Source organism: Anarrhichthys ocellatus, unplaced genomic scaffold (assembly GCF_004355925.1).
Source record: "Anarrhichthys ocellatus isolate YVR2014 unplaced genomic scaffold, GSC_Weel_1.0 scaffold23, whole genome shotgun sequence".
NCBI classification, from domain to species: domain Eukaryota; kingdom Metazoa; phylum Chordata; class Actinopteri; order Perciformes; family Anarhichadidae; genus Anarrhichthys; species Anarrhichthys ocellatus.
In genome coordinates, this window is record NW_022280053.1 from 1,224,558 (window position 1) to 1,249,094 (window position 24,537).

At 41.1% G+C, this 24,537-nt stretch overlaps 4 protein-coding genes across 8 annotated transcripts in view; 3 read left to right on the forward strand and 1 right to left on the reverse strand.

Annotated features, from left to right (window-relative positions):
* Positions 1-876: 876 nt before the first annotated feature.
* trappc13 (trafficking protein particle complex subunit 13) lies at positions 877-11,598 on the forward strand. 2 transcript variants are annotated; one of them, XM_031860414.1, is made up of 13 exons: positions 877-1,009; positions 1,800-1,868; positions 3,984-4,083; positions 4,189-4,273; positions 4,357-4,484; positions 4,639-4,711; positions 5,041-5,085; positions 5,530-5,547; positions 7,467-7,600; positions 7,683-7,881; positions 7,972-8,072; positions 8,162-8,309; positions 8,391-11,598. In XM_031860414.1, exons 1-13 carry the CDS (start codon positions 964-966, stop codon positions 8,496-8,498), a joined length of 1,254 nt encoding a protein of 417 aa, XP_031716274.1. In that variant the 5' UTR covers positions 877-963; the 3' UTR covers positions 8,499-11,598. The 2 variants fall into 2 exon arrangements, with proteins under 2 accessions (XP_031716274.1, XP_031716275.1); XM_031860415.1 differs by lacking the exon at positions 5,530-5,547 and having other exon boundaries at positions 8,391-11,597.
* On the reverse strand, positions 9,650-15,750 carry sgtb (small glutamine rich tetratricopeptide repeat co-chaperone beta). 2 transcript variants are annotated; one of them, XM_031860416.1, is made up of 12 exons: positions 15,635-15,744; positions 13,687-13,801; positions 13,225-13,328; positions 12,817-12,892; positions 12,307-12,406; positions 12,115-12,219; positions 11,881-12,019; positions 11,689-11,751; positions 11,185-11,222; positions 11,009-11,092; positions 10,574-10,694; positions 9,650-10,473 (listed from the first exon to the last, which is right to left on the reverse strand). In XM_031860416.1, exons 2-11 carry the CDS (start codon positions 13,784-13,786, stop codon positions 10,583-10,585), a joined length of 921 nt encoding a protein of 306 aa, XP_031716276.1. In that variant the 5' UTR covers positions 13,787-13,801; positions 15,635-15,744; the 3' UTR covers positions 9,650-10,473; positions 10,574-10,582. The 2 variants fall into 2 exon arrangements, with proteins under 2 accessions (XP_031716276.1, XP_031716277.1); XM_031860417.1 differs by lacking the exon at positions 9,650-10,473 and having other exon boundaries at positions 10,583-10,694; positions 13,687-13,798; positions 15,635-15,750.
* Positions 15,679-23,510, forward strand: nln (neurolysin (metallopeptidase M3 family)). Of its 2 annotated transcripts, none has more exons than XM_031860412.1 (13): positions 15,679-15,897; positions 16,320-16,570; positions 16,961-17,109; positions 17,269-17,373; positions 17,581-17,683; positions 17,769-17,929; positions 18,943-19,078; positions 19,549-19,915; positions 20,875-21,076; positions 21,170-21,356; positions 21,439-21,567; positions 21,790-21,926; positions 22,025-23,510. In XM_031860412.1, exons 1-13 carry the CDS (start codon positions 15,857-15,859, stop codon positions 22,175-22,177), a joined length of 2,121 nt encoding a protein of 706 aa, XP_031716272.1. In that variant the 5' UTR covers positions 15,679-15,856; the 3' UTR covers positions 22,178-23,510. The 2 variants fall into 2 exon arrangements, with proteins under 2 accessions (XP_031716272.1, XP_031716273.1); XM_031860413.1 differs by lacking the exon at positions 15,679-15,897 and adding an exon at positions 16,053-16,222.
* erbin (erbb2 interacting protein) overlaps positions 23,353-24,537 on the forward strand; it is a 42,681-nt gene continuing 41,496 nt past the window's right edge. The window contains exon 1 of one of the 2 annotated variants that reach the window (XM_031860410.1): positions 23,353-23,952. The gene's annotated coding sequence lies outside the window, so the exon portion shown is untranslated. The remainder of the gene's footprint in view (positions 23,953-24,537) is intronic. The other variant, XM_031860411.1, reaches the window with a different exon arrangement.

Here is a 24,537-nt window from a genome sequence, read left to right on the forward strand (position 1 = left end):
AGAATATTAATATACTTTATAATATTTTTGTTTCTCTTCATACATGGCTTATGATTTCAACTTTCCATATTATTTACATCCAGTCGTGGATGCATGGGAATATTTTATGTAACCATCATTTGGTTAAAAGTTGTCAACCAGTCCCAGTATTACCAATAAATATAGAAACATTTCAACATTGACTAAAAGTATTACTTTCAAAGCATCCCCTCCAACACTTAGTGCCTTAACATGGAGGCATGGGGGCTCCAGATCACACCAAAAGAGGTACCGGGGACTTGTTCTGATATGTCTACCCTCTCTCATCAGAAGATGGGCTGCATGCCACTCTGTTAAGGGAGCCCTCTACCAGAAAGGTGTGCCATTTCGTGTTCAGTTTTGTGTGTGGTATCCAGCCAGAAATGTGTGGCCTGTCTGAAGTGACCAGCTGTTCAACAGGTCAGATATATGTGAAACATCCAGGAGTGAATGCTGACCTATAGAGGCTGCACTTGTGCATGTTTTTTTTTTCATAGCGAAATGCAAACCTTAGCATACTAACATGTTCACAATTAACTGTGATATTTCACAATATAATACAGTATTCAGACGTTTACTGTGAAATTAATGCAAGGTGTGGCTATTACAGCCATGATTACTGCACACCAGAGCCATTTAATGAGAGTCACGTCATCTCCGCTCATTCCAATTAATTCCCTTTTCTTTTACAGCAATGGCGGCTCATGGAGGTCAAGGAAAAGTGGTTAGGAAAAGACGTTAGGAGGTACTTATTTTTTTCTTTTCCACCGTAGCCTGTCTTTATACGGCTCTGGTAGTACCCACCCCTGGCTGTGAGCGGCAGCAGAGTCTCGTAAGAGCGTCCCATATTAACAGACGAAGAAGAAAGACACAAGCTAACCTGTCACAACAACCAGCTAGCATAGTAGCTAACATTACCCCGAAAAGACAATTTCCCCTGTCAAAATGGAAGTAAATCAAGCGAAACAGGAACACCTACTTGCATTAAAAGGTAGTTAATTTCCTTATAATAAACGTAATGATCTGATTCCAGACGATGGTTTAGGGGTGAAACAGACTTCTTGCAGTGCACTGTTGTCATTTTTTGTGTCTTTTAGCTGCTAATAGCGCTAGCTAAGACGCTATTAAACTCCTACATTCTATACTATAAAACCAAGAATATTTTTGTGACAGGTTTAGCTTTAAAGAATACTTTTCTTGTTAATTTTTTACATCAAAACTGAGATTGAATGACGCTGTTAAGCAACAATACAGCAAGAAGTAAACCATATAACCAGCTAGCTATTGCTGTTGTTAGCAAAGATGCTCCACAGCAGCTGACTCAACTTATGTGTCAGTCAGCTACTAAGCCAATAAAATCCGTGTTTCTGATGAATGTGTAGCCATTAAAGGTTGTACATATAGTGTGTATTTTTAAGATAAAATAAGTAAAAGCCCCAGATGTTGTTACATTTTTGTTGAAAGCTGACAGCTGCTAAAATGTTCCTGTTGACGTCCCTGCTGAGTTCATATCAAATGCCTAATCAGTCAGACTAACCATCCATCCTGTCAGAGACAGACAGACAGATAGACAGATAGATAGACAGACAGATGTATTGCAATACAACAAAGGCTATTTCTGCATTACAGCAAAATTCTACAATAGAATAAAACCTGCCTCTCTGCACATGACAGGCTGATTGTTACCTAGTACTGACATTACTGGCTCTAGGATATGCTCACCACAATTACTAACCAACTTGTGTGTCCAGTCACTAACCGCTGTCACTTTAATTTTGCAGTGATGCGGTTAACAAAACCGACACTCTTCACAAACCTGCCAGTGACATGTGAAGATCGAGATCTGCCAGGTAAGCCTGAACAGAGTTACTGCTGTTTGTAGGGTTTCCACCACGTACGGACAACAAGGAGGCATTTAGTGTCTCTTTTTTCTGTATTATTTCATGACATTGTACTTTTAAATGAAGATTGTATGGCTGTGGATCTATTGACTTCGTATTTCTGTGGATTTGCAGACTTTTCAACTTGTTGTGGTGATCACAGCAGTCATAAGAATCCTGTCTCTGTAGTGTCATTGTGTCTTTGTTCTGTGGAGTGTAGAGATTCAGTCACAGTTTTAGCATGACAGAAACAAAGAAATCTATTTTGGAAGCTTCCAAAAATACACATTTTCTATTTTTTTTTTTCATCAATTGCGAGTTTTTACGTGCATGTATTGTATAACAACAAGGTAGTTCAAAAGAATCCAAGAGGTTTTTGCCAGACTTCTCGGGCTCAACACTCGCATTCTATTCCAGTGAATTAAATCCACGACTGTGATTGAGAGGCAGCCAGGCTTCAGAACACAAATGAGGAGTTCATGTCAACATTTCCTAATCATGTGCACAATGTAAAGCAACATAAGGACTGACACCAGGCTTGAATGGATGTCTTAGTTCTTCTTTTAGTGTCTCTGAGAGCTTTGCTTCTGCTTTTCCTGTTCTCCAAATACAGCTTTCAACCAATAGCTGACATCGGTTGCGTTAGGATTTCACAAACACTCTAGACAACAGACGCTTCCATGTTTGAAATATTTACTTGAGGGAACAATGGCGTATATCTTAATGTCATAAAACTAACACGTATGCAGGAAATGAACAAAAAAGTGCATTCATGCTTTTAATCTAATATTGTAATAATGAGATATGATAATTAATGATATAATGATGCTAGGTTTAGTTGCCTTTAATGTAGCCTGTCACATTTTTGAGAATTTTCCTAAATTTGTAATTTATTTATTGACAAAGTTCGAGATACTTTTGATTTTAAAACATGTACTCTATCACTGAAAGGTAAACAGACAAAATGTGATGAAAATAGCCGATTTCATATACATTTTGAATTGTATTTAGCCTACTTTTTTAGCATTTCCTTTAGATCCAGTGCACATCTGTATTATATTTGTACGCTCTCAGAACCTTCTCCTGCTGAGCAGTTCAGTGTTTCCCTCTCTGGTGAATTACATGACAGAGAAATGTGAACGCTGCGCTGGTAACTGAACTCCTAACAAATCATGAATCACAATGACACTTCTCAGAAGGATCACTATTTTTACAAGAGTAGCAACGAGCTGACGGCTTATCCTAAAGTGCACGAAGATGAATTGAATTTGACATGAGATACATAAAACCATTTCCCTTATTGCTATCGAGTTCCAGCTTTAAAGGGAGCGTGTCATTCTCAGGTTCATACTTTCTAATAGAAAATGCTTAAATATTCAGAAAACACATTATTTGTCCTCATAATGTTTGTCTGAATATACCTGTATTCACCGTCTGTCTGAAACGCTCCATTTTAGCGCCTGTCTCTTTAAGACCCCTGACGGAAAAAGGGTCAGCTCTGATTGGCTTGCGAGAAAAATATGGCGCACCTTTGCAAAGGTAGTTCTCAAGCCGTGCGTGGAGGTACTCATATGGGGGGCGGTTTATTCTAATGAACCTGCATGTGACAGGAAGGGGAACCAAAGCTGAATGGCTTGTTGAATCCCATGTTTGATCGAATAGAGCTAGATGTGTAGATGAGTAGCAATCATAATATTCATAAAGAAATTAGAACCCAATGAAAACCCTTCTGGTTCAGACTGCTTTTCAACCTGATCTTCAAAGGTCCTGTATTTCTGTCTGTGTGCAGTGAACAGAATACTCAAACACTTCTATAACTCCCAACTGTGTCTACATCTTATATATCTACGCAGTCCACAGACAGACTGGGACTCTGTCAGCTGATGGCAACACTCTCAATTCATTGATATTAGTTCCACATTTGCAACAATTTGTTTATGAATATGTATTAAACATTGATGTCACCTGTGCACACATTAGGTTTGTTGGTTCTATTTCTTCTGTCTTTGCTACAGCTGCTTATTCAATGTTCTAAGTCTTGTGTGAGCTCCAGCTCTCAGCTCTTTGTGTTCTTTCCCTCTACAGGAGATTTGTTTGATCAACTTATGAGGGAGGACCCCTCCACCATCAAAGGAGCAGAGGCGTTAATGCTGGGAGAGATGCTCACATTACCGCAGAACTTTGGGTAATTAACGCTCATCAGCTGTTGGAGAATCGACCAATGAGCGCCCAGTCCTTTTTGTGGAGCAAACTTTTGTTTCAAAGTTTAACGACTTGACTCTTCCTACAGAAATATTTTCCTTGGTGAGACCTTCTCCAGTTACATTAGTGTGCACAACGACAGCAACCAGATGGTGAAGGACGTTCTTGTGAAGGTGCTGTAAGAGAAGACCTCTCCAACACTCGTTACACCCTTTGCTCTCCTGTTTTACCCACAACTCTCCTCTCGTGTGTGCAGGCCGATCTACAGACCAGCTCACAGAGGCTCAACCTCTCGGCGTCAAACTCTGCAGTAGCAGAACTCAAATCTGAATCCTGCATCGATGACGTTATCCACCACGAAGTCAAAGAAATTGGAACGCACATGTGAGTGTTGTTCCCCACAGTATTTACACTCCCTTCTTTTGTTATTGTGCCGGGAAACTGTCCCAACTGACCAATGCAGGGAAGCAATCTCCACACAGATTAAAAAACAATTCAATGTGTTTATTCTGAATGTTTCTTTCTTTCCGATGTCCAGCTTAGTGTGTGCAGTCAGTTACACCACTCAGTACGGGGAGAAGCTCTATTTTCGGAAGTTCTTCAAATTCCAGGTGAGTCATGTTTTGAGCGTTTTCTCATTAGATGACAGTGGTCAGCCCCTGTGAGAGCTTGGAGGAGACCTGAGAAATGTCACAGGTCCACAACACAGCCAACGCAATTACCATCCCAGCTGTGGATTCAGAGTGTTGTAGTCTTCGGCTCTCAGTTCGAGAACCAAAAGTAACCCTCTTCCCTTCCCTTTAGCAACATTTGCAACGGTTTACCCTCAGATTCCAATTTCTTTGTCGTTTTTGCAGTGAAATAAATATATTTGTTCTGCCGAATGGAGGTACAGTGTGAGAAAACAACAGCGTTCATTTTGCAATCTATTCTCAATCAGGTTTTGAAGCCGCTGGATGTGAAGACAAAGTTCTACAATGCAGAGGTGAGTCTGCAAATACCATCACCACAATCATACAGACTGTTTGCACGGCCATCTCTTACCACGTCGTTATGCAAAAACAGCTGTATTGGATGACATGCAAGTTGTTACTGTAGCGTACAACATGCTTCATATCATATTTCATTTCATAGTTAGGAGCGTTTCCATATGCTAATAGGGGCAGTTAGTATAAGAATGGTCTCCTGGAAAACTCTTGTACCTCCAGTAATGTCAACTTAGCAGAAACAAAACAACATATTGTTAATCTTTATAGTTTCAAGAGTTGGAGATCAAGCGTTTTCCTCACAGAGGCAACAAGCTTTTTCCTTTTTTTTTTTCCTCATTTTACCAGTAGCTTTTTATATTAGCTGTGTGCAAATATTCATTATCATCATCTTTGGCATGTAACTTCATTTATTATGTCTTGTATTTTATTTTCTCCATTAGAGTGACCTCAGTTCTGTGGTAATTGTTCCCTCTGTTCTCATTGCTGAACGTTAGCTTCTCTTCATCCTCTTTGGTGCAGCAGACTGTCTTTCTGGGGCCAATAGAAAGGTGCAAAGTAGAAGAATGGAAAGGAGTATACCAATCATGGAAATCTAGATTGCCAAAGATAAACGAGTGACGTTCCTACGTTGATTTATTTCCCACCTTGACATGAACCTTCCATTGTTTTTCTTTTGCCCTTTCTTTGGACGCTCATGCTTTCTTGCAAACTCATCCTACACAGGGCTTGGACTTTTTAATTGAAGTTTGTGGTGTTAGATTGTGGTGGTTGGGAGTTGCATTGATTATGCAGTTTATCATCAAATGATGAGTATGCACTGTGATTATTCTCAGACGTAACAGACATGAATTAATGTGCACAGATGCTTTTGAATCTCATTTCTTTAACTTTTGTGTTCCTGGGTTGAAGGAGCGATGCAGCAGGCCAATGAAGTTCTTATTGTCAGTGATTATAAAACCCAGATTACTTCTTGGTTCTAATCATGTACCATTGGGTGAAATATATTTGATTATACGTAGTAAAATGTGTGGTTTTCAGGGTGTTGGTTGGAATGGCTTTGCATGGAACAAAGATGCTAAGCTCTGTGATTTAACAATAACGGTTCATGGTCAGTTCTTATGTTGTGAATTGCAAGGCATGGACTAATCTCTGCTTCTCTCTCATTGTTTCTTACTGTATAGTAGAGGTTGCACTCCAGCTGTGACAGTTGTGTCGACCACTGAGAGTTACTTTTCTAGAGCATCAACAAGTTGCCTACAGTCCTAGGTTAACTATTGTTTGAACTATCCAAGTAAATGTATATATATATATATATATATATAGTTGTGTTTTATTGTAGCATTATTTATTTTTGCCGTAAACGTAAGTTACTTTACTTTTAAATGTTAATAACTGATAAACACATCAGGTTTGGGTGTGATTATCACTCATTGGGTGGTGGAATTTAAAGTATTTTCGGAGATAGGACACATTTGTCATATTTTTAGCTAATATATTCTATAGTATTGTATTTGAATAAGTCATTTGTAAATTTGTTATTTCCACAACAAGCTGATAAACGTGACTGGAGAGCAGAACAGTAATTTATTCAGTATACGTCGCTGAATAAATAAAAACACAACTAGTTGATGTTTGAGAGATCACTTTGAAGGAACTGTGGATCGGTCAAAATCTGTCAGTGTGCAACCCCTACTGTACACTCCGCTGGTCAGCACCTGCACTAACTATGTCCTCGAAGGTACACTGAGCAAACTTCATAGAATCCAACTGATGTGACGTAATGCTTACATGTTATTCACGTTTGTCTTCTGAGTCTTATTTGACACGTGTGATCCATTACATGACTCTCACACCAAGTAGAATAAAGGTTATGTTCACATTTCTTCTCAAAACATTGCTCTCATGCTCATATGTGCATTCAGAGGGTTACAGTTGTGTGTGGTCATCCCTCCTGTTCATACCGGCCTGAAGAGGATCCGGCTCCAGTGGAAGTGACGGGGCACAAAAACCACAGTCCTTTTTTAAAGTTCACATCTGCATATGCATCATATTGGCTTTGGTCAAACTGTAGAAGGCATTTGTTTTAGGGCTGTGGATTTTGTCCCCCGTCTTTTAAAATGTTGTCGGTAAGGTATCGCTTCACGGGCAGTATGGACAGGAGGAAAGTCACAGCAATCAGCAACTCTTGAAACGCTGATATGGCCATGTGAATAGGACCGACATGAACCAATGTGAACCTCCCCTTTAAGGCCCAACCCTTCCTAATACCTAGTGGTGAAGCTGATGTGTTGCTCAGTTTGCCTTGGAGGTTATGTGACTGTGCTAGAATTGTGAGCAAAAGATATTAGTTGGTGACCTCCGGCTTCTCCGCATCCAGACGGATGAAGTGTTCCTGGAGGCTCAGATCCAGAACATCACCACCTCACCGATGTTCATGGAGAAGGTCTCTCTGGAGCCCTCCATGATGTATAACGTCACAGAGCTCAACACGGTCGCGAGCGGAGACGACGGGTAAAAGCACTTTTAGTTCCTCGTTAACGTATTTGCCGTCAGCTTTTTTTTCTTCTCATTTGTAACTTTTTTTCACTGCCAGAGAGTCCACATTTGGCAAAATGTCCTACCTGCAGCCCATGGACACGCGGCAGTACCTGTACTGCCTCAAGCCAAAGCCGGAGTACGCGGAGAAGGCCGGCGTCATCAAGGGTGTGACGGTGATAGGGAAGCTCGACATCGTATGGAAGACTAATCTCGGGGAGAGAGGGAGGCTGCAGACCAGTCAGCTGCAAAGAATGGTATTAGGATAATTCTCTTAATGTGTGCGACACTGTCGCGGTAAAAGAATCTCTGTTTTTTCCCCCCTAATTTCATTTTTTATCTTCCAGGCTCCAGGGTATGGAGACATCAGACTGTCTTTGGAGATGATTCCTGACACGGTCAACCTTGAAGAACCTTTTGACATTATCTGTAAAATCACCAACTGCAGGTAAAAAAAATCCCCAGTCCAATTTATGATGAAATCACTGAATTACAGGCATGACCCAGCAACGGTAAACACCTTTTTTGTTGTTGTAGCGAAAGAACCATGGACCTGGTGCTGGAGATGTGTAACACCAGGTCCATCCACTGGTGCGGTGTGTCAGGGCGTCAGCTGGGGAAGCTGAGTCCAGGTGCCTTCCTCTCTCTGCCCCTCATGCTCCTCTCATCCGTCCAGGGTCTGCAGGTAATGATTTAGACTTTTAGAAGAAAAATTATATCCTCGCGCTGTTCTTGCTCACGAATATTCTTCACGTCCGTGTTTCAGAGTATCTCCGGATTGAGACTCACGGACACATTTCTGAAGAGGACGTACGAATACGATGACATCGCGCAAGTGTGTGTGGTCTGCCCTTACACGAGCAATGAGTGCTAGGAATATTATGTCGCTTTTTTTTTTTTTTCCGCATTTTAGATATGAATGGACCAACAGTGGAATTCTGCACATAACTCTGACATTTCACTCTTTTTGCAACCTGAGGGGATAACACTGTACATTTTTAAATTAATTGTGAATAATATAAATCACTTTCTTCTGAAAATAATGACATAAATGTTAATGAAATCTCTGGAATCTTTGATCATCATGGTGTCCATGGTGGGTTTTGTCATTAAAAATGACATACACATACAAATCCCCATTTTATTGTAAAGATTTTATATTGTGTTGTTTAATGGAACTTCTGTCGACTGCACTAAGCATATGTTCCTCAAATAAGATATGGGAACAGCAGGTTGAAGATGCTTCAGCAGCATGGACCCATCTCTCTTTCCTCCACCTGTGACTTGTGGGAAATGGCTGCTTAAAAAGTACCATTTTCATCTTAACGTATCGCGTGAGATACATGACATACAGTTGAAAAAAGGCTCAGTTTCCAGGCTGGATTTTTAATAATGAGTTTTGTTACAAATGTCGTATGAGATTTTAAACCAGGGGGCGGGTGCTACACTTCCACGACGCCGCTGTGGGTTGGGATCATAGTCGGGATATCAGTGACTAACATGCTCTAAAATACATGCTTGGCCTGCCAAGCTATGTCAACAAAGCGCAGAGAAGCTTGGATTACAACATACACAGAGGAAGAGAGTGACTTCGTTCTCTGCTCAGGTGGCAATACTCATATCTTTACATTACAAATAATAGTTTGCTGCTATATCAGTGCTCTGGATTTGGAATTTAGCACCTTTCAAAACCCTTCTTGACTCGCAAAATCCGTCATCTGTCAAAATCTCCACCCAAAGTTTGTCACACAGGTCTTCTGTTCTAAATGATCAGCCTCCAAGCCCAAGATGAGGTAACATGACATCACCATGACATCATCAGGGGTATTTCCTCAGAAGTAATCATTGGTGGCGTTCCCCTTTAAAGTGTGAGTCTGCTAAAGTGATTTTATTGGATGTCGGGTAGATCTTGGAATCAAACTGATCCTTACCTGTTATTTAAACATAGTATTTAACACAAAGGACATCACACGTCTTTCATATAATAATGACAGAAAAGAACAAATCCAAGCATGAGTGTGACAGTTCAATTTCAAGATATTTATTCACAAGTTTTAGACAAAACGTGCTGCCCTAGCATACCTATTTGTTTCCATAAAGCGTCTGATCTCAAATACCAGATTTAAGAGCATGCAAAATGAACAATCTGTATACTCTGTCACGAGTTAATCAACAATTAAATATGCTTAAAGGGGAGACATTTATTTTTTTCTAAAGTGCAATAACAACATAATGCAGGCCGCAAACACTGCTATACATTGACACAGTTGTCTTAATCAAAAGTTGAGCAGTACTCAATGAAAAGCATAAACGAGTATTATAACACGCGTATTCTGTCTACAAAAATAATATTCAACAAGATGCGATATAAATCTGATGTGTTCCGGTTATTGTATCAGAAAAAGCTGAGATGTTCCCTGCAATGCTGTAAATGTACATTCCTCCCTCACCCTCTTCAGTGCCATGACTAGACACAAGGATCCTTAACTTGAACCATGAAGAGGACAGTATTTTCAGCACGTATAAAACACGATCTCTGCAGAAATGTAAAAGCGCTGAAGAAATAATTTACTCATGTTCCCTCAGTAGGCGGAATGAGTTCTTGGCTCTTTTTATGATTAGGTGTTTACAATGTGTTTTGCCCTACATGTGTGGGATGCTTCATTTCATGGGCCAGTCTCTAGGCCTTCACCTCTCCGACCCCGGAGTCTTTAGTCACAGTAAAGTGCCTTCGACCCCATCCTTGTCTCTTCATTCCAGCTATGCCGGGGATTTGATTTCAAGAAATGGGTGTAGAGATTGTAATTGCGCCGTATGGTTGCTCTTCCTTGGAAAAAAAAACTGGGGGACTGAAATAAAAAATAATGAATGTTAATGATGCAAATATATTCTTTTTTTTTAAAAATACATCAGCTATGGTTTTTGGTTTTAAATTAAAAAAAAAAACACCTGAGGAGATCATGAGTGCTCCTCGGCGCTGCCGCTGAACGAGCGGCTCCGGATGTGGTTCCTCAGCTGCTCGATGAGCTCTGGGTTCTGCTGCTGGATCTGCTGGGCGAACTGTTGTCCCCTGATGGAGAGATGACAGAACTGTGTTTACAAAAGCTCACACAAAGAAAGATGAGAAAACGCCTGCTGGGGTGAATAGAACAAGAGGGACTGACCCCGAATCAAGTTTCTCTCCACTTGATGCAGGAATTGTCAGCAGGAAGTGATTTTTTTGTCCCTTTTTTATATTACCGTACACACCTGATCACTATCAACTTCCCAAAATGTTGAATTACTCCCTTAATATCATATATTTAAACATGTACAGCTCATATGAAACTCTCTATAATCAAGCAGTCATTTTAATCCATTTAATTAAGAGTTGATTGTACTTACGCTTCAATTAAGCTGGAAATGTCTGACAGTCCACCCACTCCTGCTGCTGAACCCCCGACTGCATTGGACATCATTCCTGACATACTGACCGCACAGTGACACGGTGACGGTGAGTCAAAGAATGTTTTAAAACGTACACTTCACTCTTAATGCAGTCAATTCCTTTTAACACTCACAGCTGTTGAACTTGTTGGTTCTGCATCACGCTCGCGGCCTGTAAACACAAATCCGAGCTTTAATCCACTGTGTCTCACAAATGTATGAACAGGACAATTCATTTCTGATCACGTTGGCAATTTTGTGAGAAAAACAAAAACAATCATACACATGCTATCTGATTTAGATGTGTATCTTGTGATTTTAGGCATGCTTGCAGGAGCGTTCTTGGCTTGGCAGACGTTCCGATGTGTCAATCGTTTAACGAGTCAGGACTCTCGGGGGCCCGGACACGGCCCTTTCCACTCGACAATAACTCGGGTGACTAACGGGCTAACTGTTACTCATGGGCCTAATTAGGGAAAGTATCTGGTCTAACCTTAGCAGCGACAAAACAAGCATACGACAGCTGTCTCTGTCAGCAGTAACCTTTATGACACAGCCAGGCTCTTTATGTACCGTGCATACATATACATATATATATATATATATATATATATATATATATTAGGACTCGTGCCTACCATGCTGATGAAGGCGGGGTTGTTGATTAAACTAGCCATGTCAAATCCCAATCCAGCAGCAATCTGTGGCGCACATTCACAGACAAAGGTCAAAATAGACATTGCTCTGTGATATATGTGAGCTTTAATAGGATATTATATATTAATATATCACATAATAATAAGGAAAATACAGTTAACAGTTTAACTCACTGGGCTGGTTGCTTCTTTCTGCTTCTGCTCTGCAATCTTCAGGTTGGATTTGTAGGTCTCGTTCTCGGGGTCTAATACCAAAGCTTTCTTGAAGTAGGTAATTGCCTCCGGATACTTGTTCATGGCTGTCAAAGCCAAACTGGAGCCCCACATTGAAAAGGACACACATCATTTTTGACACACCGTGAAATATTATAGGGCAGATTTCTGTTGAAAAAACCCGACAAAACTCACCCCATCCTGCCATACGCTTTGCTGTAGGTAGGATCGATCCCAATGGCTCTTTCGCAGTCAACAGTTGCCTCTGTGTAATTCGCCAGTTTACTGTGAGCTGCAGCCCTGCAGAGTGTTAAAGTCAGACCCCATGCTTACCTTCATCACTGGCTGACATTAAATGACGTCAACATGGCATCCTGCTGTAAATACCTGTTACAGTAGTACACAGCGTTTCTCAGGTCCAGGTCAATGGCCTTTGTGTAGCACTCCACTGCACATCTGTAGTTCTCCTCCTTCATGTGATTGTTCCCTAAAAATAACATATTGGAATGTTTACAGAGTTTACACATAGAAAGACATAGAAGTAGCTTTTTATCATCCTAAAATTCTTCATCCTTTTAATCACTGATGAACCTTTGCGTAGTTTCAGATCCTCGGTCAGTGGTCTTCTATCGCTCCCTAAGTCCAGGCTGAAAACTAAAAGGGGCGGAGCTTTTGCGATGCCCAAAGAAATGAGTTCTTTGGTCTGTGTCAGTGTCTTCTTTTAGGTCTCCTCTAAAAACAAGCTTATCAAGATTGTTATCTGAGCTGTCTGTTTAGTTAGATTTTAATCCAACAGTCTGAGTACAAGCGCTTCATGGTGCTACAAGGGGTGTTACAGAGGGTACAGGTATCAGACTTCATGAGATTAGAGTTAGATTTAAAGAGTTTTAACATTACCTTCATTCTTGAGTTGCTCTGCTCGTTCGGTGTCTTCTGGAGACGGGGAGGTCTCTGGTATGGTAATGTTGTCATTCTAAGTAAATGCAAAATACAAGAATCATGAAGTGAAATGATCATTCTAAACAAAGGAAAAGCACAGGTGTAACTCATTTAATTAAGGATATATAGGCATGCCAATAACCAATGCCAGTCAGCCAGGCATGCACTGGCTCACCTTAAAGTAAGATATAGTGACAGCAATGTTATCTACAAGTCAAAATGTCTGCCATGAGAACAGTGTATAGTGCTGACTGTGGAGAACGCAACATTCACTGATGCTGTACAAGCTGAGTTAATAAGTTCATAAGAGCCGTACATGATGAGAGAACGTTGAAGCAGGGAACCCGTGGACTGTGCAGTACCCACCTTCAGCAGGGAGTTGAGGAATATCTCCGTCAGAGGCTGTGGCACAGCGAGGTGGCAGTCACTGGAGCTGATCTTAAAGGTTGTCTCCAAACACTGCACGGCGACTGCAGTGACAGGATGACGTCGACGATATGAATTACATTTGTAAGATAAGGTAGCAGCCAAATAATTGGTCGTGGACTCAACAGTATTATTATGGTGAGTCAGAGCTTGGCTGCACTTTCAGAGTGAGAAATCAAAGTCCTGTTCGAATAGAATGAAACACGCCACCGCACATACTGCACGTCGTACCCTAATCCCTAGGCCTAGTCAATTGTGGTTCTTTTTGATGATGAAACCTGCTCCTGTTTATTCTCTCTTCATCATTATAGTGAGATAAGAACATATGCATATTATACGCTGACTCGGACAGAACAAGTGTCCCATATTTGTAAAGTACAAGTGCTCAGTGAGTGGACCTACCTTCAAGGCTCTCCTGCTCGTCAGAATTCAAAGCACCGCAATGTGTTTGATCTCGTAGGAACTGCACAATCGAGAATGCCAGACGCTTCTCCACTGCCATTTTACCTTGAATCTGCTGCACGCACACAGGACGTCGTTTGGAGCGAAACAGAAAGGCACCCACACAAAAAAAATGACTGTATTATTCATAGGGTGACACTTTATATAAGGGTGTACAACCTCAAGTAATGCATAACTAATACATGACAACAACAGTGTTATGAGTGGCTGCTATCAAAAAATGATCAAGTCACTATGAGTCTTTTGTGATTAGTTTGCACTTAATGGGTCATCAATAAATACATACATTTATTTACATGTCACCAAAGTAGCCGGATTATATCTACAAAGAAAGGGACATGCATTTGGGTGAATGAGAAGAAATCAAAGTGAAGAAACAATATTTTAGTACTGATTAATATGATTATTATATTTATTCATAACTCTGTTCATCTGCTTCATCAAGACTGCGTGGATGTTCGAACTGTTCGAACTCTATCAGAAAACTGTGTGTTCATGTTGGACTCCATTACTCAAGCAAGAAGGTGATCAAGAAAATAGGTTTCCAGGGCATTTAAATTCATGCATTTAACTATCATTAGTCATTATTCATTAATCAAGCACCTGTTTTGTACTCTTATTATAAATGGTTACCATTATTATTTGGGATGAGGCATTATTTATGAGGCATGTGGTTACATGGAGGTTTTCATGGCTTATTAAATTGAAATCAACTATCAACCATCGTCATGGGTAATTAGTTATTATCTATTAATAATCAGGGCTGGACTATCACTCAGACAATGCCCACAAATGGTTTTTGGTTAGTTCAGGAATTTGCACAACATACTGTATATAGCTGATGTATTGACCCTGCAGTTTAGCTTATTTGATGGGCTCGTAATATAGTGGAGCTCTGGGCTCACATGGTACCCACTCCTAAGTAAAGTGGTATGAAAACAAATTACCACAACATGGGCTCAACAGCAGATTTCTTTTGCCGAGGGGACCCCCGAACACATTTATTTATTTATTTATTTTTCAGGGACAATGCACACTAATCACCAGTTGCACTGTAAGTGAGCCAGAGTTAGCAAAGAGAGGCTAATTTCCATCTGCTGTCCCCGGCCAGATGTTTCAAGGCAGCCTATTAATCCAGCCATGCTATTATTCTATTATATCCAACAAATACTACTAGAAAGGATGCTGGTGTGCATCTGGTTCTTGTTTCCAAGACAACTCACAGGAGGATGAAAGCAAAATGATTCTTGTTTATACCAACAAAAAAAACATATCTCCATTTAAAAGCTGGATGTTGCAATCTGTTATTTTCTCTCTGTCTGACTGACCAAATCAGTTCCACGCATGTTTGTATCAGCAGGGGCGAATAAGGCCAGCCCACTGGATTGATGTGGAGAGGATGATTTACAGATACAAACACTGCCTTAAATAACCATCACGTGCTGATGCCTTTCGTGGTTGCGTTCATTTTGGGTCCGGCCACCACAGCCACTCCTCCCTCAGTGTGTGTTGACACACGTAAACGCAGTGATGCAGAAGCTGTGATGTAATACCATAATGGGAGACGATATGTAGATTCATACAGGCATTATAATTAAAATATATATACGCAATGCATTCAAGGAAAAACCACCAATGACGCTGGTAGGAGTTTGTCATATATTAAAGCTTGTCTGGAAAAACAAGGCTCGCGCGCTGTGCAGCTCGTGTGATGCTGGCTAAAACCATCACAACCCTCTGTCAACGCGGCTGCAAAACAGGCGCGAGGAGAGGAAAGAAAGGTCGACCTCATATCCCCACCCCCCCTCACCCAACCTTCAAACACCAGCAAGCCAATTTATAAATAACATTGTGTCAAAGGATGCTATGTGTCCCCCCGCCCACCTACCTGAGCTCTTTTCCAGCTGTCTGCTGCTACGGCGTCATGAGGACTTGTGTCGGATTCGATCTTCCTCTGCGCCTGCGCCTTAAAAGCGGAAATAAGGAGCGTTTTTCCACGATTCTGGGGGAGAGGGGAGACCGCTGCACTCGTCGGACTGAGCCACAGTAAGAGCAGAAGGAAGTGTTGTTGGCTGTTGTGCACGGAAAAAAACCGCATGAAACCGCTGACATGTGTGCGCTGAGAGTTGCAGTCCGCCGAGCGCTTTGCAGGTATGCTTCAGGATGTTTAGTGCGCCTTGTTACATTGAACTATCTTCATTTTATTATTTTCTGTTTGTTTTATTAGCACCTCTTAGTCATAAAAAATATATTGAAATGCTAGCCTCTTGCCCCCACTAAACAAAATAAATCACTGAAATGTTTATACGTTTTGGCAGCGATTTGCCACAGCTGTCTTACAAATTATTCCGTGCTTTTATGTTCTTGTTTCTAAAGGCTTGCCATGCCATGAAACTCTACACTAAGTGGAAAGAAGGTCACCACTCACTCAGCATGGAAGAAATGCTGGGCACGTTTAAGTGTGCCCTTGAAGAATGTATGCTTGCAGTAGTGCCACCTGTTTAATCCAATCTGAGGCTGCAGTACTGTTTTTAAACGTTGAGGTTAACCGGGGGGTGTCTGATTCTTCACAGTGTCTCCAAACCTCTCCTGAGAATGACTATCCAGAATGGGTACATGATCTCTGCCAGAGACTGCTGCCAGGCAGGCAATAAGATAACCGCACTGAGATGGGACCTGACCCCAGATGACATCCGCACCAGGACAGACGGCCTGATAAACAGAGTAAAGGCAGCCTATGATGACATTGGATCTCTACAGATAGAAAATGTGTCCGTTGAAAACACCCTGAAAGCCTTGGCTCATGCCAAGCTGGATTATGCATGTAAGTGTTACAGAAGTCTGGCCATAGTCTGCATTTTTTTCTTGTCAACAAACGCATAAAAAAAAAAAAAAAAAGAAAGCCAGAGCACGCATTGAGGATTTTATTACGTCCATTGACTACATTTTCCATCAGCACTGATTGGGCATCCACATAAAAGGTGGGAAACTTTCCCTTTAACTATGGCACCAAATGTGTATTCTTCCACAGCTGGAAATAGTCCCAGACAGACAGTTTGGGTTAAAAGTTGCTAAAAGTCTCCATGTGATTTGTTGGTAATAAATAACTGTTTTAAAAAAACCCATATCAGGCTATTTTTCCTGCATACATTTCCCAATGTCGCACAAAGTAACATTCATGGGGCCTTCTTGTTTTATTTTTCTGTTCCCGTAGCATCGCTCCATGTTCTTGATTTCCCCCAGTACGTTTGTCCTTCCAAAGAGGTTCGGACAGCGAGCACAGAGGCAGACAAGAAGCTGTCCGAGTTTGACGTGGAGATCAGTATGAGGGAAGATGTGTTCAAGCGAATCACAGCCTTGCAGGTATGCCTTACTATGTCGCAAGGTTGATATGAAAACTGTCAAAAGTTAACCGATGCCAAATATTATTCCAAGCAGTAGTGGCTGGCCGACATGCATCATAAATACCGTGGAATTAATGAAAGAAGTGTGGTTGTCTGTGATTTATTTTTTTTTTAACAGAAAAAGATCCAAGACAACCTTTCACCTGAAGAAAAGCGATTCTTAGACAGACTTGTTACATTAGGCAAGCGGAAAGGACTGCACCTGTCTAAAGATATACAAGAGGTAATCTTATTATGAAAGCTACTTTACTTTTGATCATTTTTGAAGTCGTAGCAAAGGCCAGTCTTTTATTTTGAAGTTTTATTATTGGGCTACTCTTGTGTTTACATTTGGACCACAAACTGTAATTTTACAATAATCATGTTACATCCTAGAAAACAAATGTAAAGTTGCTCACTCTTCTTTTCTTTTCTTTTTTTCTCTCCCAAGGAAATAAAAATAACCTACAAGCGTATAAGTGAACTCTCCATCGAGTTTAACCAGAATCTGAATGAGGACAATACCTTTCTTGTTTTTTCTGAGCATGAATTGGGTAAGCTTATTCTGCATAAAACTCAGTCTGGTATTATACATATGCTTTGACTAGTTCACTGATGGTGTTGCCCTCTTCTGTTAAGGTGGGCTAGCTGATAGCTATCTCAATGGACTGGACAAGGCAGCAGATGGGCGGTATATAGTGACACTTGAATATCCCCAGTACTACCCCCTGATGAAGAGGTGTCACATCCCTGAGACCAGGAGGAAGATGGAAACCGCTTTTCACAGCAGGTGTAAAGAGGTAACTGGAGTCTGATAATACATCCGTGTGTCCGACACTTCCCCGAACACAGCGGGATCTGTCTGTTTTTAACTCCAGTTGACGCATGTACACCTGCAGCTTTATCTGGAGGAATACTGTTACTTATACTTATGTTACTTATTTCAAGATTCAAGTTGCCTACTTACACACAAGGATATCAGAGGAAATGATGTATGCACGTAATCCAGCGTTACTGTTTGTAATTTGATCTCATTGATATGAGCTTCACTGTTTACTGTTGACTTTCATACAGCTGTATCAGAGCTGTAATAAATGACTGCTAATGCAAACCACTCTCTTACTGCTGCTGGCACATTAAAAGCATTCAACTGGTCAAATAGGAAGTGGCTTTTATTGTGAAGCAGGAAGCGATCTATTTGACCAGGTGGTTAGCGCTGACCGCTTTTTTGCTACAGTGGATCACTTAACTATTGCGGGGAGTAACGGAACAAGGAGGAGCCGCCTCGGTTAGGCTGAAGTGGCCCACAGAATGGTGGGAAAAAAAAGGTCAATTACTGACTGACTTCTTTTAATAGTCAGTGGCTGCACTGTAAACGGATACGCCAGCAGCTCTTGTATTTCTAAAAAGTAGCTGCTCAACTGTGTTTGTTGCCGTCAGAAATCCTGGGCTGCTGTCAAATAGCCAAATAAATGACGTCCTATGTCTTTTCCTTACCACTTTTCCTCGACCTCGATGGAAAATGTCATGAGGTCAAGGAAAGATATGAAGGAGAATTCATGAGGACTTAGGAAAAGACAACCACGGTGCTCAGAGAATCCGACTGGGACGCTGGATATTATCTGTATTATCTCCTTTCCTTCTATGGTCCAGTGTTCCCTATGCTAAAGGAGATAAGAAAGGAAGCATTGAAGCACTTTTCATGAGCATTTTCTCATTATATTATACATTTTATGAGAAAAATTAGACATTGTGTAAAATGTTCATATTGCATACACTAGCTGATGTGTTTCTTATTTCTTTTTTTTTCCAGGTAAACACAGCAATCCTGGAAGAGTTGATAGAACTGAAATCAAAGGCCGCAGACTTACTTGGTTACACTTGCCATGCGAACTATGTGCTGGAGATTAACATGGCCAAGAATGCAAGCAAAGTGTCTGACTTTCTAGGTATGACCCCTTTGACATGGTTCCACTCGGGGGGGACACACACACACACACACACGGCCACATACATGCAACGCGTGTGTAATTTGAGATGAAGGAAAAGGGAACTAGAATAACTAGAGGAGAGAAATGCTCCACCTCATGCATGTGGTGAATGCTGCACTACATTCCTCTCATATGTAGTGTACATACAGTAATATGCAGTCGTATATAGAAGTATGGCTAATGATCAAGGTCATATATCTCAAAGTGGGAAAAGGTATCTGTATCTTGTCATTTAAGGACAAATCTGTTTAGAAGGGACATAATTGATGATTAAAAAGGGTATAGAAATTAATAGTGGGAGTCATGAGTCTGTGCTTTAAGTTGAAACATAAAAAAAGGGCTGACATTTCATTATGAGACAAAACACAGTCTACATATCTGAGCTGTGTGTCTTTGGCTATGAAGACTTCTTTCTCCCTACTCTACAGACGCATTCTATGAAACACTGAAGCCCATTGGAATCGAGGAGAGGAAATGCATTCTTGCACTGAAGAAGCGGGAGTGCTTGATGAAGGGCTACCTGTTTGATGCACAGATCAATGCCTGGGACTTACCCTACTACATGAATCAAGTGGAGCAGTGCAAGTTTGCTGTGAACAAGGACAAACTGATTGAGTATTTCCCGCTTGACGTGGTGACGGAAGGACTGTTGGGCATCTACCAGGAGCTGCTGGGTCTCACGTACACGGAGGTGGAACGTGCTCATGTGTGGCACGAAAATGTCAAGCTTTATTCAGCCCAGGACACTGAGACAGGAGAGCAGATCGGCCAGTTCTACCTGGACCTGCATCCAAGGTAGAGAACGGGTCACTTTAGGGCTGCAACTAACAACTGTTTTTATTGGCATTTTTTCTATTCTTTGTTTAGATGTCTTGTTTTTTTTTTTTCTGACCAACAGAATCCCAAAGCTTTTTGTAAAGCTGGAACTAAGGAATGTGTTGCATTTTTGCTTGAAGAATTATTTGAATTCATCAAAATTGCTTTTTTTTTTTTTTTTTTCCTTTTATTTTCTGTCAATCAATTAAGTGACGACACTAATGGGAAATGTATGTTTAGATATGCAAATTATGTGTTTTCTTTTCAAATATGTGATGATTTACATACATTTTCAGAACAGGAATCTGAACTTTGCATACAGCCAGGTTAAACAAAATCTTGTTTCAGTGTGTTGACATATTGGAGTCAAAGGTCTCTCAAAGGGGTTTCTTTTTTATTTCTCCCAAAATTGGAAAATGTGTCAATATAGATTTAAAAAATATATATATTTTCACCATGTTTTAAGGAATAAGATGTTTTATAGATCAGGTTATGAATGACTTATGAACAAACCCTTCTGTAATAACCTTTAGAATAGAGATAGGAATGAACAAAGTTGGATGTATGTAAGTGCTACTAAAGTGGAGATTTGTCTGAGAAAAAACTACACATTTAGAGCAATCGACCTTTAAATATAAATATATATTGTAAGATGACATACATTTGTCAAAACACTACTGAGAAATGGGGGAAAGAATGTAACTAATGGATATCGCCTGGAAACTTCCCCAGTTCATTACTTGCATTAAGACAATTTTGAAGTTTTGAAAGAACATGCGTCATAGAAGCAAAATGGCCCAAAATTGACTAGTGACAAAAAAATGTTGCCTTGGGTGTCTCCCTTTTTAATAGATTCATTAGTTTATCCACCATCAGTCCTTGATCTTTGTAATATATCAGCCTGGCCGTGTGACATTTGCGAGTTTATCTTCCACCAGGGAAGGAAAGTACGGCCATGCCGCCTGCTTCGGGCTCCAGCCCGGCTGCAGAGGACCTGATGGAAAACGCCGGCTTCCGGTGGCGGCTATGGTGGCTAACTTTACCAAGCCCAGAAAAGGTTGTCCATCTCTCCTCCAACACCATGAAGTGGAGACTTACTTTCACGAGTTTGGTCATGTTATGCACGAGCTCTGTTCCAAGGTAGGCCATCAGCAGTTTCATTGTATTTGCATATTGCGTGTCTGTATATTGATTAGAACGATGGAGCGTGAACTTTTCCTGCGTTCGTGTCAGACCACTTTCTCAGAATTCAGTGGAACCCTGGTGGAGACGGACTTTGTGGAGGTGCCTTCGCAGATGCTTGAGAACTGGGTTTGGGAGAAGGAGCCTCTGAGGAGAATGTCTCGCCACTACAAGGACGGCACCCCGATCCCAGACGATCTGCTCGACAAACTGATCGCATCCAGAGTCGCCAACACCGGTCGGACAAAAACAAACAAACAAACATCTAACCATAGAATACATACAGAATTCAAGAGTGCTGACGTGTTTATCCTCTACAGGACTGATGAACCTGCGTCAGGTAGTCCTCGGTAAAGTGGACCAGTCGCTACACACCAGCCGGCGTGCAGACACAGCTGAGGTGTTTGCAAAGCACTACCGGGACATCCTGGGTGTTCCTGCTACACCAGGTTGGTTGTAACATCAGTATTAGTGATGAGAATTGAGAGTATTTATTTAATCCTCTCCCATGAGGGCGGGAAAAAAAAATAAAACCTTAATGTTGAAATATAATAATAATTAATTTCCTCTGTGAAACACATGCAGAGGACCTTTTTGTGTTTTTTGGAACGTGTTAATAGGTTCATAACAAAGACCTTTGTGATGTGATGACAAAGAACTTCTTTCTGCAGGTACCAACATGACAGCCAGTTTCAGCCACTTGGTTGGAGGATATGATGCTCAGTACTATAGCTACCTGTGGAGTGAAGTCTACTCCATGGACATCTTCTTCAGTCGTTTTAAAAAGGAAGGTGTTATGAATCCAAAGGTGGGTGTGATTATTATTATACACCATATATATGTATAAATATACCTATAAACTTGTAAGCATACATCTCATTGTTTGTGGAAAATGTCTTTTATCAGGTTGGAAAAGAGTACAGAAGGGTGATTCTGGAGGCCGGGGGCTCTGTGGATGGCATGGACATGCTGAAGACCTTCCTTGGACGTGGCCCATGTCAGGATGCCTTCTTTCAGTGCAAAGGACTGATTAAGTCACAGAAAACACAGACGCTGTAATTTCATATGTTCTTTAATGAGAGTCTTTTTGTCAAAGCAATGTATCATTTTGTATTTCCTGGATGCAAGTCCACATCAGTAGAAAACATGTTACTTTGTTTAAGTCCTTCTACTTGATTTCTACCTGGCGACATTTGTTCAAATGTGCGGTAGATCATGAAGGGTCCTCGTGATAATATGCATTATTTACCTTATTCAGAGCAGACATTTAACTGGTCATAGTGACAAACACACAGGGGGTTCTTATTAAAACATAAAAACCACTTTATTCTATTCAAGTGTCCCAGTAAGCCGCGAAGACGGCAATGAACAATACTGTTACCCTGAGAACCAAGCAGCTAAACGGAATTCAGCCAGCATTAATTTCATTATTTACACCTTCTTTGTGAGAATGTCTTCTGTGAAAAAAGGCCTTGTTGTGAATGATCAGCTGCAAGTTATCTGCAATGTACAAATTACATTACATTCGTATTCATGTTACTAAAAATGTTAATGTGTGTGTGTATATATATATTTACAGATGTAGATGTGTAGTGATTGGAAGCTATGTCAAAGCTACAGAAAGATTTGACAATGTGAAAAGCACAAAGAGGATCTTAAAAATGTTTTAAGGCTTACAAAGCCTCGCTGAGAATGCCGGCAATATATCTATATTAGTTCCCTCCTTTAAAAGGAATCGGTCTATTGTGAGGAAATGTCTCCAGCACTGGATTAAGAAAACATTGTATTTTGGGGAATTACAATTCCCATGCAAGGAATAGTTCTATCCTATACACCAGGGGGCTCCACGTGACAGCAAATGTTGGTATGTGAGTTTTAACATAAGACAGAAACATGTACGTTATCGTTGGCGTAACGCCTTCTATGCTGTAAAATGACTATTTCTTATTCATTAAAACCATGTACGTTTGGCTGCCATGAAGGCTTACACTGTTTGTAAATGATGAAAACGCCTTTTATGTACACATGTAGATTGATTTAATAAAATGTCTTATCTTTGCCCACTTCCAGTCTGTGTGATGAATACCGATCCGTGACCTAATCAGAGGGAAAGGAAATCGATCGAGGGCGATACGGTGAAGTGTTTGTGCGAGATACCGAACGCATCATCTTCTGGGTGGCTCGGTGGAAGCGAGAGAAGGCGACTTCTGGTGGCCAGCCTACTCCTCCATGCAGGCGCAGAGGTCGCAGGGAAGAGAAACCCACCGCTCCATGTTGCTCTCAGACAGCCTCGATGTAGCGTCGGACGACTGCTGAAAAAGCTGCTCGATTGAAAGAGAGAGAAAAAAAGGAAATTATGACTGAAAACATCTGGGTGCGGCACACTTTTAGATGAAAAGGTTTCGCTCTGTCGGAGGTCGTTGGCATTTTTTGCCTTTTTGTATTTCCTTGCTGTGAATGTCGTGGACATTTTGGATTTTTTTTTTTTAATGCTTTGTGTCATTAAGTCTTAACCAAATTAAGAAGCGTTTTTTTCCCCTCTCGCCGTCGGTTGGTTTGAGTAAAGTAAATACTTTTGATCGTGGGGACGACGACGCTGAACAACTTGAGGACGGTTTGCTGAGGAGGAGAATTGTGCGTAATGGGCCAGCTTCGACTTGCTCTTTAAGGGGGGCAACGTTAGCTCGCTGCTAACACACTAGCGAACCCATATTGAACTCAAGCAAAGCTGGGCAGCTAATGCCCACTTCCCGACATATATATTTTGGGATAGTAGCACCCTGCCCCACTACCTGGACACCACTGACTGAGACGCTGACTCGACAGTAATCCAGGTAAGGCTCTTTGTTTGCGCAATTTACTGCTGCTGTCTGTGGGGCCCCACACGGCATGCTAGCATCGATGCTAGCTGCGTAGCGCCGAGGTCCCATTCTGACGCTGTCCCGACTTGAGTCTTGCATTAATTCTGTGCATTTTTAAACATAAATCTTAACGTTAAAGCCTTTTTTTCCTGCACTGTACCCGTGTGTTAAGTGTTGTGTCCACATTGAACCTTAACAAGAGATTTCAGCAGCTGTCTGTGTTTTCGGTCAACAGCTGTACGGTACACGGCTGCACATTCTCAATGTTGCTTGACTACCAGTTTATCGATTCTCTAGAATATCTTGTATAACGCAGCCTGGTACAATTAAAAGCCAATAACCTGGGGCTATTTTACTTTTTACTGCCATTCCCAATATCATAATGTAACAGCTGCACTGCAACAACAGCAGCAGCAGCATCTTTTGTTGCGGAGCACCTTCAGCAGCGCATCGACGGACGAGGGATTAGTCTTCTGTACGGTCAACAAATCGCCGTTTTCGTTTTCTCACCACTTCACTAATCAGATTAACCCCCCCCCCCCCCCATTTAACTCCAAT

Excerpts from the sequence above, each read along its gene's own strand:
- trappc13 (XM_031860414.1), top strand. The coding sequence starts at position 964 with ATGGAAGTAAATCAAGCGAAACAGGAACACCTACTTGCATTAAAAG. Across the intron at positions 1,869-3,983 it reads TGAAGATCGAGATCTGCCAG|GAGATTTGTTTGATCAACTT; the intron begins GTAAGCCTGAAC and ends TTCCCTCTACAG. Across the intron at positions 7,601-7,682 it reads GTCGCGAGCGGAGACGACGG|AGAGTCCACATTTGGCAAAA; the intron begins GTAAAAGCACTT and ends TTTCACTGCCAG.
- sgtb (XM_031860416.1), bottom strand. The coding sequence starts at position 13,786 with ATGGCAGTGGAGAAGCGTCTGGCATTCTCGATTGTGCAGTTCCTACGA. Across the intron at positions 12,893-13,224 it reads TCCTCAACTCCCTGCTGAAG|AATGACAACATTACCATACC; the intron begins GTGGGTACTGCA and ends GCATTTACTTAG. Across the intron at positions 10,695-11,008 it reads ATTTCCAGCTTAATTGAAGC|GGGACAACAGTTCGCCCAGC; the intron begins GTAAGTACAATC and ends TCTCTCCATCAG.
- nln (XM_031860412.1), top strand. The coding sequence starts at position 15,857 with ATGTGTGCGCTGAGAGTTGCAGTCCGCCGAGCGCTTTGCAG. Across the intron at positions 15,898-16,319 it reads GTCCGCCGAGCGCTTTGCAG|TGTCTCCAAACCTCTCCTGA; the intron begins GTATGCTTCAGG and ends GATTCTTCACAG. Across the intron at positions 19,916-20,874 it reads TACCTGGACCTGCATCCAAG|GGAAGGAAAGTACGGCCATG; the intron begins GTAGAGAACGGG and ends ATCTTCCACCAG.